At 38.6% G+C, this 12,703-nt stretch overlaps 1 protein-coding gene across 10 annotated transcripts in view; it reads left to right on the top strand.

Annotated features, from left to right (window-relative positions):
• The window catches only part of LOC126419883 (trichoplein keratin filament-binding protein), a 791,911-nt gene that overhangs the window by 771,773 nt on the left and 7,435 nt on the right, over nucleotides 1–12,703 (top strand). For all 10 annotated transcript variants that reach the window (XM_050087142.1, XM_050087143.1, XM_050087140.1 and 7 more), the window contains one exon: nucleotides 2,923–3,066. In XM_050087142.1, coding sequence (XP_049943099.1) covers nucleotides 2,923–3,066 — 144 coding nt within the window. The remainder of the gene's footprint in view (nucleotides 1–2,922; nucleotides 3,067–12,703) is intronic.

Genomic DNA, 12,703 nt, shown 5'->3' with positions numbered 1-12,703 from the left:
CCAATTTTTCAGTATTTCTAATTTCAATCAGAGGCTGTCTGCTTGAATTGTGTACATTAGAATTTCCTCTCTGACTGCCTGTTTTTATCAATGTGAATGTCATTTTCAGCCTGTCTCTGAACATCTTTTGTTTCTGACCTCCCTGCCATAAAAAAACTGCTGATCTGTCACTTGTAACCACTGGTACTTTCCCACTCGTGACAGTGCCCCCCCCCCCCCCCCCTCTCCCCATGTTATTAGCTATTAGCCCAGACAGTTTTCTCTTCCCTTTCCTGTTGAGGGGAATGAGGTGAAGGCCATGTGTAGTATAGTCCCACCTGCTGATAGAGTCAACAGGAACTACACTGATATGAGACCACATATCTGATCCAAACAGCAGTTCCACCTCTAAATTATCCCTCCTAACAGAAGAGTTCAAATGAGGCCGGTCATGGCACCTCAGAACAGACACAAACCCAACACAAATATGTCTGGTTGCTGAAGCTATCTTTACCAGGTCACTCTCAATTGGATAATTAGGGTTCCTATCTATTCTGTTGCCTGCCCCACCCACTATTCCCCCTGTCCTCCTTTGTGAATTCTTTACAAAGTGAACCTACATCCTCTATCATTTGACCCAGAGTTGCACTAGGTTTAAAAAACTTATGACTTGGTAACCTGATCCTACAACGGTTGGCCAACACCTCTACCATGTGAACTACCTAACAACAAAACTTTCTTCTTCTTCACAGCTTTTTCTGACCTCTTACTTTTCAAACACTTTTTGAAAGTTTGTTGTGTCCTGTCTACTCCTACACCTATTTGTGGCTATTCCGAAGAACACTTACGTCAAACTATAGACACTCAATATAATAGAGGGAAACATTCCACGTGGGAAAAATTATATATAAAAACAAAGATGAGGTGACTTACCGAACGAAAGCGCTGGCAGGTCGATAGACACACAAACAAACACAAACATACACACAAAATTCAAGCTTTCGCAACAACAGTTTGTTGCGAAAGCTTGAATTTTGTGTGTATGTTTGTGTTTGTTTGTGTGTCTATCGACCTGCCAGCGCTTTCGTTCGGTAAGTCACCTCATCTTTGTTTTTATATAAAACTATAGACACTGCATTAACCGTAGAACCCCTCGTGTTGTCCTTAATGGTGAGTGTTCAAGAGAGACAAGGGTATTGTCAGGAGTGCTCCAGGGAAGTGTGATAGTACTGCTCTCATTCTTTATATACGTGAATGATCAGATGGATAGGGTAAGCAGCAATCTGCAAATGTTACTGACAATGCTGCAGTGTACGGGAAAGTACCGTCGATGAGTGACTGCAGAAGGACATAGGATGACTTGTACACAGTTTCTAATTGGTGTGATTGATAGCAGCTTGCTCTGACTGTAGAAAAATGAAAGTCAGTGGAGATGAGCTGAAAAAAATAATCCGGCAATACCATATTAATTGTGTGCTGCTCGACACAATCACATCAACTAAATATCTGGGTGTTATATTGCAAAGAGATGTGAAATGGAACAAGCACATAAGGACGGTAATGGGGAATGCAAATAGTCATCTTTAATTTATTAGTTGAATTTTAGGAAAGTGTATTTTGTCTTTAAATGAGACCATGTATACAACTCGAGTGAAACCCATTCTTGATCACACAGTGTATGGAATTTCCATGTTGTCAGATTAAAGAAAGACATTGAAACAATTCAGATGTGTGCTGCTAGATTTGTTACCAGTAGGTTCTGTTAACACAACAGTATTGTGAAGATGATTTGTGAAATCAAATGGGAATCCTTGGAGGGAAACCGATGTTCTTTTTGCCAAACACTATTGAGAAAATTTAGAAAATCAGTATTTGCAGATGACAGCAGAAAGATTCTACCTCCACCAAAGTAATTTCACATAAGGACTGTGAAGATATGATAGGAGAAATTAAGGCTTGTACGTAGGCATATAGACAGACATTTTTCCATTGTTCCATTTGTAAGTGGATCAGGAAAGGAAATACCTGGTAGTGTTACAGGACACTCTTTGCCACACACAGTACAGTGGCATGTATGTAGAAGTAGATTGCTAATTGATTTGAATGCAGGCCTCATAGCATTTAGCCACTGTCCTGGTTAACATATGCTTTCCTCCTCAATTATATCTGCAATAAATCAAAAACCCTATTCCTCGATTTGTCAGAAATTATTAGTTTAGTGGCCTGATTTGTGTAAAGAGATTCCTAAAGAGTCTGCCTGGTCAAAAATGGATCCTGCATAATGAACTTTGACTCACATTTAATTTGAAAACAAATTGTAGGAAATTCAGTCCTTTCGAAGGAATGACTGTCAGTTGACATCTGAAGAGTATGCTGAAGCTCATCAGATTTGGTGGGTTGCAAGAGCTGACCTCTCATTGTAAAGAAGGGAGGAAAAAATAAACTGAATAATAAAATATACTGAATGGAGCAAGATGTCTCATTGCATGGAAAATGAGAATAATTGAAGTATAAATTGGCTATTTGTTTGTGAGAGGGCGTGTGCTGAATTGGTTTCATTTTTTTCTGCTTTAAGCTTATAGTTATTTTGGAAATGGTATAATGGAGGATAAAGTGAGCTACATAGCAGTGTTCTTATCTCTGTTCATCTCTGTATGGTAGGGAAGATGTTAATTGTTCAAGACAAATATTTTTGAGAGTTTAATTGTTCAAGACAGTGATCCTAATTAAAAATGAAATTGGTAGTAGGTTTCTGCAGTTAGCAAAGTACACTTATGTAATAACTTCATAGAACAGTTGAAAATGATAAAACAAAATATCATTGTCTTAATGCATAGTTGTATTTCTGTATTATTGTGATGTGTCCAGAGAAATTTATTTGGAAACCAGGATGATTGCTGAAACATTTGTATTAAGAGCCTTCCTTTTTTTAATCTTTTTCAGCTATTGCAAAAACAACTAGATGAAGTGGACCAACTCCAAAAGGAAAGAGAAGCTGCTGAACGAGAAAAACAAAAGATCATTGAAGAGGAACAACGGATCCTTGCTGAGATGAGGCGCTTGGAAAAAGAAGCTTATCTGTTACCAGTAAGTTCTGCCAATTTATAGATCAATATATTATGGATCTGAAAGGAGAATTTAAAATAAATTCGTGTTTATGTTTTTACCACTAGAAGAAAAATGGTGCCTTGACCTTGTGTTTGATTTAAAACATACTATTTCCTGTTGAACAGTCCTTAGTTCATACTACCAGTCAACTCAGAGACATTATTAACACATAAGTAAATCAGTTTCAACTTACGCTTCTTCCCCTCTCCTCAGCTTGGTTCTCAGGGCATTAAATAAGTGGGTTACACGAAAACAAGCTGTTACCTGACTTTTCCTATTAGTGAATTACTTTGTAGTTTCATTTTCATCAGTCTGGTAAGTTAAATTGATTGACTGATTGATTTTTAATGGTCTAGCTTTTATTTCATTCACCAAACTTGTACAACTGATATTGGAAAGGTCAAAATGAGGATGCAGTTATACTTAATAAGTAGAGGAGAGAAAATAAGTTCATAGATATTCATATAATCCTAATTTATCAGTAACTGTTGAAGGACAGTTGAAAATAAAGTACAGTAATACATAATACCAGCAAATTAGTAGGAAAATTAAAAATAAAGTACTTGTTCTTACAATTAAATTTTTAAGTAACATTTATTTTACAGATCCAGGAATTATTTTACAGAATAGAAACAGTGCTTTATTAGAAATACCTTTAGTTATGTTTCAAGTATTGGGTATGCAGCAATTTTTAGTTACTCTTTTATTTTGTTGAGTAGTATGACATCATTGTTATTTATGCTTCTTTGATAGGCTGTTCTGGAATATTTTTGGTGTGCATTTTATCTCCCTTTGGTACAATATTTATTTACATCATGTTTGTTGGTACTGCAGTTACGGCTGCTGGTATGTAGCATCACTGCTCACTCAAAGTTGTTGGAGGGAGAGGCACGTGGATGAGGTATTTCCTAAATCCACACAATTAAAAAACAAAAAACAAAAAATCACATAGTGTGACATCAGTTGACGTTGGAGGCCAGTGATGCAGTGCGAAATCCATCTGACCCTTATTGCTGATCCACTGCTGAGGACGTGCTGTGTCCCTCTCTCAATGCCACATCACACAGTTTCAAGTACATTGTACCACTTTGAACATAGAATGCAAAATACCTTTTCTTGCTGTCTTAATAGCTATCTTGACTTGATACACGTTGGGTAATGAAAGAACGAGCGAGTGAACTGTTTGCATCAGGGTGACACCTGGTGGCAACCATATGAATCAGTAACTTAAGAATGGTGCCAAGATAAAATTTTGTTTTCAGTCATTAGTTAAATGTACCGTAGGTTTCCATCTTCATTCATGTGGTAGATGTAATCTTCTGAAACCGGGTGGATCTTTTTGAACCACCCCATACTGGTTACTGCTTAAGGTGTCCACAGCTTTCAGACTAATGCATTGCACAAGGACTTCAAAGATCTGATGCAATACAAAGAATGCAGACTTCTCAAACAAGTCTAGGAAGCATTCGTGAGTAGTTTGAAAGCTCTGGACATGCTGTAACAGCAACCACAGGATACTATTATCTTAAAAATGAAAAGTAGTCTAGGAATCTCATTTTATTTTGGATCTGACTGTGACTACTTTTGAATTGCAACAATTATGTGATGTTCTCATTATTATTTACTAGTTTACAGGTATTCTTAACAAGTAAATGTTCCCTTCTAAGGTCAGCAGCTCATAGTCCAGTGGTTAGCATTGACTTCCGGAAGGCGTTCGATACAGTTCCGCACTGTCGCCTGATAAACAAAGTAAGAGCCTACGGAATATCAGACCAGCTGTGTGGCTGGATTGAAGAGTTTTTAGCAAACAGAACACGTTGTTATCAACGGAGAGACGTCTACAGACGTTAAAGTAACCTCTGGCGTGCCACAGGGGAGTGTTATGGGACCATTGCTTTTCACAATGTATATAAATGACCTAGTAGATAGTGTCGAAAGTCCCATGCGGCTTTTCGCGGATGATGCTGTAGTATACAGAGAAGTTACAGCATTAGAAAATTGTAACGAAATGCAGGAAGATCTGCAGCGGATAGGCACTTGGTGCAGGGAGTGGCAACTGACCCTTAACATAGACAAATGTAATGTATTGCGAATACATAGAAAGAAGGATCCTTTATTGTCTGATTATATGATAGCGGAACAAACACTGTTAGCAGTTACTTCTGTAAAATATCTGGGAGTATGCATGTGGAACGATTTGAAGTGGAATGATCATATAAAATTAATTGTTGGTAAGGCGGGTACCAGGTTGAGATTCATTGGGAGAGTCATTAGAAAATGTAGTCCATCAACAAAAGAGGTGGCTTACAAAACACTCGTTTGACCTATACTTGAGTATGTCTCATCAGTGTGGGATCCGTACCAGATCGGGTTGACGGAGGAGATAGAGAAGATCCAAAGAAGAGCGGCGCGTTTTGTCACAGGGTTATTTGGTAACCATGATAGCGTTACGGAGATGTTTAACAAACTCAAGTGGCAGACTCTGCAAGAGAGGCGCTCTGCATCGCGGTGTAGCTTGCTCGCCAGGTTTCGAGAGGGTGCGTTTCTGGATGAGGTATCGAATATATTGCTTCCCCCTACTTATACCTCCCGAGGAGATCACGAATGTAAAATTAGAGAGATTAGAGCACGCACGGAGGCTTTCAGACAGTCGTTCTTCCCGCGAACCATACGCGACTGGAACAGTAAAGGGAGGTAATGACAGTGGCACGTAAAGTGCCCTCCGCCACACACCATTGGGTGGCTTGCGGAGTATAAATGTAGATGTAGATGTAGACGTATCTCAATTTTGTTGGGCCCCGAGTCAGATTCCTGGCCGTGTTGGACATTTTCTTGATTTGGGACTTAGTGTTTGTGTTGTCCTAGTCATTCATCTCATCTTCATCAGACATTCAAGTTGCCAAGTGGCGTACACTACAAGCAATTGCGCTAGGTGGCTGAACATCCCCAGATGGAGTCTGTGGGTCAGTAATGCCATTTCATTTCTCTTCAAAGGGAAGTAATAGTGATAAAAAAGGCTCCAGATTTTTTGACTTTATTCAGACCCTGGGATCAGTAGCTTCAGATACTTGTAGCATTCATGTTTCAGCATAAAGACACGATAGACCAGTCACATGAAAATGCATAACAGTTGCGAACACAAAATAAAAGATTTTAATCCAACCAGTGGCAGATTATTATTGTTCCAAAATTTTTCTTTTTGATTTCAGTGTTTCCAAGATGCTCCAACTCCCCTTTGCACAATGTTTCAGGCACCCCAGAATCTGTAGGTCCAACTGTGTTGCCAGTGGTTGATTTTACAGTATGCTCACCAATTAGGGTAAATTTTCCTTCAAAGGTCTTCATCGTGCACATTTTAATTGTTCAACAAGTAAGCAAATTTTCAGGAGAAAAATAAGCTATTTTAGACATACTGATTTGGCCTTTGTTGAGTCAGTCAGTATATATGTGTTAAAATTGATCTTGCATATTTTTATAAGTACACAATTGTAATTACACAACTGCTTATGTTGTCTTTGGAAAATAGCAATGTTTTAATTTTCCTGGATGAATAATTCTGGATTTGCACAGTTATGACATTTTTCTGCTGAAACACTCTGGTTAAGCTGGGTTACTCTTTGTGGAAATAGAAAGCTTGTTTTGCTTGTTTTGAGAAAACATAACAAAATAGATCAAAACCATAATGTTTATTGCAATAGAAATATGCGTAAGCAACAGCAACAGAAGAAAGTGAAAAATTTAACTTAGTTTCTGTTGTAATTACACTAAACATGTGTAGAATACAGAAGTGGAAAACTCAAACCTATGGGTGCTGCCAAAAATTCAGCTATCTAATAAGACACAAATATTATGAAAATGACACACTATGCACTAATCCAGTTGGCATTAACTTATGGCTTGGTTCTGTGAGAAGGCACCTCCAGATCAAACATTAATAGGGCATTTAAATCACAAAAAGAGCAATAAGAATGATAACCAATCTTAAATGGAGAATCATGTAGGCCAGCAGTTAAAGCTCTTGAGATACTAACACTAAACACTACTGAGCATATACCTATACAACTCGTATGCTGGACAAAATTCGAATATGTTGCGAATAATAAAGATATCAAGACACAACACAACCATGACACAAGGAAATGGAACCTCTTCCACAAGCCCATACACTGTGCCATGAAATACCAAAGCCATAAGCACAAGAAAAACTCTCCTCAAACTTGAGAGAGAGATTAAAATACTTTCAAAAAGTTTCTTAAAACATTGGAGAGAGTAAAGAGTTACTATAGTATAAATGATTTTATGTTACTATAGCTCAAGACAAACTTCAATATGGTACTACAATAAAAAAAGATGTAACTTACATTAAACAGAAAATATGTTCTTAAAGGAGAATAGAAAATACTATGAAACCATATAGAATATATATGTAAAATAGAGGAAAGAAAGGCAACTGCTTACCTGACTGATGTGTGTTACAAAGAAACATGCAACAGAAAACAGTATTCACACTAGCTTTCGAGCTCTTGCCCTTTCTCTTGCAACAGTACACACATTCACATACACGAACCATGTAGACACCCAAATGCAGCAACTGCAGTTGCAGTTTGACTGACTATTGTTTAGTGCTTATTGGAGAGCACTTGCCCAGGTAGAGAGAGACAGAGATTGTGAGTGGGTAGGGAAGGATGCATGAGGCAAGGAATGGGCAGTGGGATAGTGTGAATTAGCTTGTTTGACAGGTGACTCAGTGACTGCCCAACAAGATGAAAGGATTTCTATCTCTCATATGCTCTACCATCTGAACTACTACCATTGTGCTGTGTCATGTGTCGAAAGACCTGCCTCACGCTATCCCGCTACCCACTTTTCACCTTGTGCGCCTGTCTTTATCCCTTCCCCACCTCCATCTACCCAGGCAACTGCTTTCAGTAATTGCTGATCAACAGTCTCCCTCACTTGGCCATGGGTATATGCATTTGGGTGTCTGTGTGGTTGTGTATTCAAATGTGTGTACTTTTCCTAGAGAAAGAGCAAGAGCTCGATAGCTAGTGTGACTACTGTCTTCAGTTGCATGTTTTTACATGAATGACACATGTCCATCTGCTGTAGTTGCATGGTAGCCTTTCCTTTATTTTACATATTATTCCATTCAGAAACTTCCCATTGTTGTCATATAGAAATATGTGTACATAATAGCATGAATGGTGCAAACAAAATTGTAATCCAATATGATGAATACCTCTGCAAATGATCATAATTTGCTAAATGCTAGTCTGTAGACAATATATGTTTATCAGTGCATGTAATAGAATTTTATTTGGTCTATCAATATATCTTGTCTACAGATCCAATAAGCAATAAACGTCCTCAGTCAGTAGATTTTATAAGACTGACATGCAAACTCCCTACTAATTTGGTAGATGCTGATAGCAATTCCATATTTCGGCTGGGATATATTGGCAGATATCAAGTAAGTCTTTCTTTTGTGTGGTTTTGACTGGTGAAAGTTTATCATAGAAGATAAAGAAAATTGAAATTTTAGCTATCAACAGTATTCATTTCCCAGTATCTCTCAGCCTTTCCACGATGCTTTGATGAGACAATAATGTTGTCCATGCATGAAACTTGGTATATGCTGAGCAAAACATTTGAACAAGTTCAACGTGTAATTACGGTCCCAGTGATAGTGTAGTCAAATAAATTTTCAGCACTAGGTGCAGACTATGGTAATAAAACCAATGTAGGCAAACAGAAAAGCAAATACAAAACTCCCAAAATAAATAAATAAATAAAAAATAAAAAAATAAAGTTAACTTTCTGATGCAAAGATGCACCAGAGGACCCCTACCATATGCTGACAGTCATGTAAAAGACGTCTCCACACATTTCCATGAGAGTATATGTTCAAAACATTCAGTTGTCGCTAAGGTTAAACCTGGTGTCAAGTTAACTGCAATGGTGGAGAATATTGTAATAGAGACAAGCCAACTAAATAAAGACAATCAAGTTATGATTATAGGTATTGGAAACGGTGTGTATAAAAAGTAAAACAAGACTGCTCTGTGATGCTCTCGAAACAGATTACCAAAACTACTTAATATAAATGTCATCATCGCAACTGTGCCAGGACAGCATGATATGCCACAACAGTTAATACTACATCTACATGTACATGGTTACCCTGCAATTTACGCCTAAGTGCCTGGTGGAGGGTTCATCGAACCATTTTCATACTACTTCTCTACCATTCCACTCTCGAATGGTGCATGGGGAAAAGGAACAACTAAACCTTTCCGTTCGAGCTCTGATTTCTCTTATTTTTTATGATCATTTCTCCCTACGTAGGTGGGTCTCAACTAAATATTTTCACATTTGGAAGAGGAAGTTGGTGATTGAAATTTCGTAAATAGATCTCACTGCAAAGAAAACTGCCTTTGTTTCAGTGACTGCCACGCCAACTTGCGAATCATAGAAGTGACACTCTCACCCCTATTGCGCGATAACACGAAACGAGCTGCTCTTCTTTGCACTGTTTCGATGTCATACCTCGTAAGGATCCCATACCGCGCAGCAATATTCCAGCAGAGGGTGGACAAGTGTAATGTAGGCTCTTTAGTGGGTTTGTCACGTCTTCTAAGTGTTCTGCCAACAAAGCACAGTCTTTGTTTCTCCTTCACCTCAATATAATCTATGTGGTCTTTCCAATTTAAGTTGCTCATAATTGTAATTCCGAGGTATTTAGTTGAATTGACAGCCCTTAGATTTATGCGATTTATCATAGCCAAAAGTTATCGGATTTCTTTTAGTACCCATGTGAATGACCTCGCAGTTTTCTTTGTTTAGTGCCAATTGCCACTTTTCACATCATACAGAAATTCTCTCTAGATCATTTTGAAATTGGAATTGATTGTCTGATGATTTTACTAGATGGTAAATTACAGCGTCATCTGCAAACAATCTAAGGGGGCTGCTAAGATTATCACCTAGATCATTTATGTGAATCAGGAACAGCAGAGGGCCTATGACACTACCTTGTGGAATGCCAGATATCACTTCTGTTCTACTCATGTCTATGACTATGAACTGTGACCTCTCTGAGAGGAAATAACGAATCCAGTCAAACAACTGAGACAACACTCCATATGCATGCAATTTAATTAATAGTCACTTGTGAGGAATGGTATCAAAAGCCTTCTGGAAATCTAGAAATATGGAATCGATCTGAGATTCCTTGTCGACAGCACTCATTACTTCATGGGAATAAAGAGCTAGCTGTGTTGCACAAGAACAGATATTTTCTTAATCTGTGTTATGTATCAATAAGTCATTTTCTCCAAGGTGATTCATAATGTTCAAGTACAGTATATGCTCCAAAATCCTACTGCAAACTGAGGTCAATGATATGGGTCTGTAATTCAATGGGTTACTCCTATTTCCTTTCTTGAATATTGGTGTGACCTGTGCTACTTTCCAGTCTTTAGGAACAGACCTTTCGTCAAGTGAGTGGTTGTATATGACTGCTAAGAAAGGGGCTATTGTGTCTGCATACTCTGAAAGAAACCTGATTGGTATATCATCTGTACCGGAAGACTTGCCTTTCTTAAGTGATCTGAGTTGTTTCGCAACACCTAAGATACCTACTTTTATGTCATTCATGCTAACAGCTGTTCTGGTTTTGAATTCTGGAATATTTACTTCATCTTCTTTCATGAAGGAATTACAGAAAACTGCATTTAGTAACTCCGTTTTAGTGGCACCATCATCGGTAACATTTCCATCGCTATCGCGCAGTGTCGGTATAGACTTGTTTTTTGCCACTGGTGTACTTTACATATGACCAGAATCTCTTTGGGTTTTCTACCATGTTTTGAGACAATGTTTCATTGTGGAAACTATTAAAAGCAGCTCACATTGATGTCCGCTCTAAATTTCGAGCTTCTGTGAAACTTAGCCATTCTTGGGGATTTTGCGTTCTTCTGAATTTGGCGTGCTTTTCTCGTTGCTTCTGCAACAGTGTTCTGACGTGTTTTGTGTACCATTGTGGATCAGCCCCATCTCTTATTACCTTATGCGGTATGAATCTGTCTATTGCTGTCGATACTGTATCTTTGAATTTGAGCCATACCTCGTCTACACATACATTATTAGCTTGGAAGGAATGGAGACTCACTCTTAGGAAGGCATCAAGCAAATTTTTATCTGCTGTTTTAGATAGATATATTTTGCGTTTATTTTTAGTGGTTTTGGTTTATATGGTGTTGAGCCTCGCTACAATGACCTTGTGTTCACTAATCCCTGTATCTGTCATGACGCTCTCTATTAGATCAGGATTATTTGTAGCTAAGATGTCAAGTGTGTTTTTGGAATCATTTACAATTCGTGTTGGCTCATGTACTAATTGTTCAAAGTAATTCTCAGAGAAAGGATTTAGTACAATTTCGGAACATGTTTTCTGCCTACCACCAGCTTTGAACATGTATTTTCGCCAAGAAATCGAGGGTAGATTGAAGTCTCCACCAATTATAACTGTATAGGTAGGGTACTTACTTGTAATGAGATTCAAGTTTTCTTTGAACTGTTCAGCTATTACATCACCTGAGTCTGGGGGTCGGTAGAAGGAGCCAGTTATTATTTTGGTACGGCTGTTGAGTATAACCTCTGCCCATAGTAATTCGCAGGAACAATCTATTTCAACTTCACTACAGGATAAACTACTACAAACAGACACAAACACACTTTATTTAATCTATCCTTTCTGAACACGGTTAGTGCCTCTGTAAAAATTTTGGCAGAATTTAGCCCCATCTTTAGCTACCTTTCTGTTCCTATAACGATTTCAGCATCAGTGTTTTCTATCAGCGATTGAAGCTCTGGTACTTTTCCAACAGAGCTACGACAATTCACAACTACAATACCGACTGTTGCTTAGTCGATTCTTGCCATTTCTTTGCCCTGTAGCCTTTGAGACTGGAGCCCTTTTTGATCTTTCCCGAGACTGTCTAACCTAAAAAACCGCCCAGTCAATGCCACACAGCCCCTGCTACCCGTGTAGCCGCCTCCTGTGTGTAGTGGACACCTGACCTATTTAGTTAAACCTGAAACCCCATCACCCTATGGTGCAAGTCGAGGAATCTGCAGTCTACACGGTCCCAGAACCGTTTGAGCCTCTGATTCAGACCCTCTACTCGGCTCTGTACCAAAGGTCTGAAATTGGTCCTGTTGATGATACTACAGATGATCTCACTAGCAAGACTGGCAGTCTTCACCAAATCAGATAGCCACCGGAAACGAGAGAGAATATCTTCCGATTCATAGCGACACACGTCATTAGTGCCGACATGAGCCACCACCTGCAGTTGGCTGCACCCTGTACCCCTCATGGCATCTGAAAGGACCCTTTTCACATCTTGGATGACTTCCCCCAGTATACACATGTAGTGCACATTGCTTTCTTCTCATCAATAAAGAAGTAAAATTCCATAGTTTTCAGCTGGAAAAAAAAATGAACTGTGATGAACACACAAGCCACAGACTGCTCTTAAACAGAAAAAGGAAAGGCTAAGCTGGTTTCCCAGTTAAGTGAACTGTGCGACAAGTGTATTAAAGAGGAGGATCC

This window comes from Schistocerca serialis, chromosome 9 (assembly GCF_023864345.2).
Source record: "Schistocerca serialis cubense isolate TAMUIC-IGC-003099 chromosome 9, iqSchSeri2.2, whole genome shotgun sequence".
Taxonomy (NCBI): domain Eukaryota; kingdom Metazoa; phylum Arthropoda; class Insecta; order Orthoptera; family Acrididae; genus Schistocerca; species Schistocerca serialis.
Note: the sequence above shows the minus strand (reverse complement) of the source record. Positions and strands in the feature narration are given on the sequence as shown.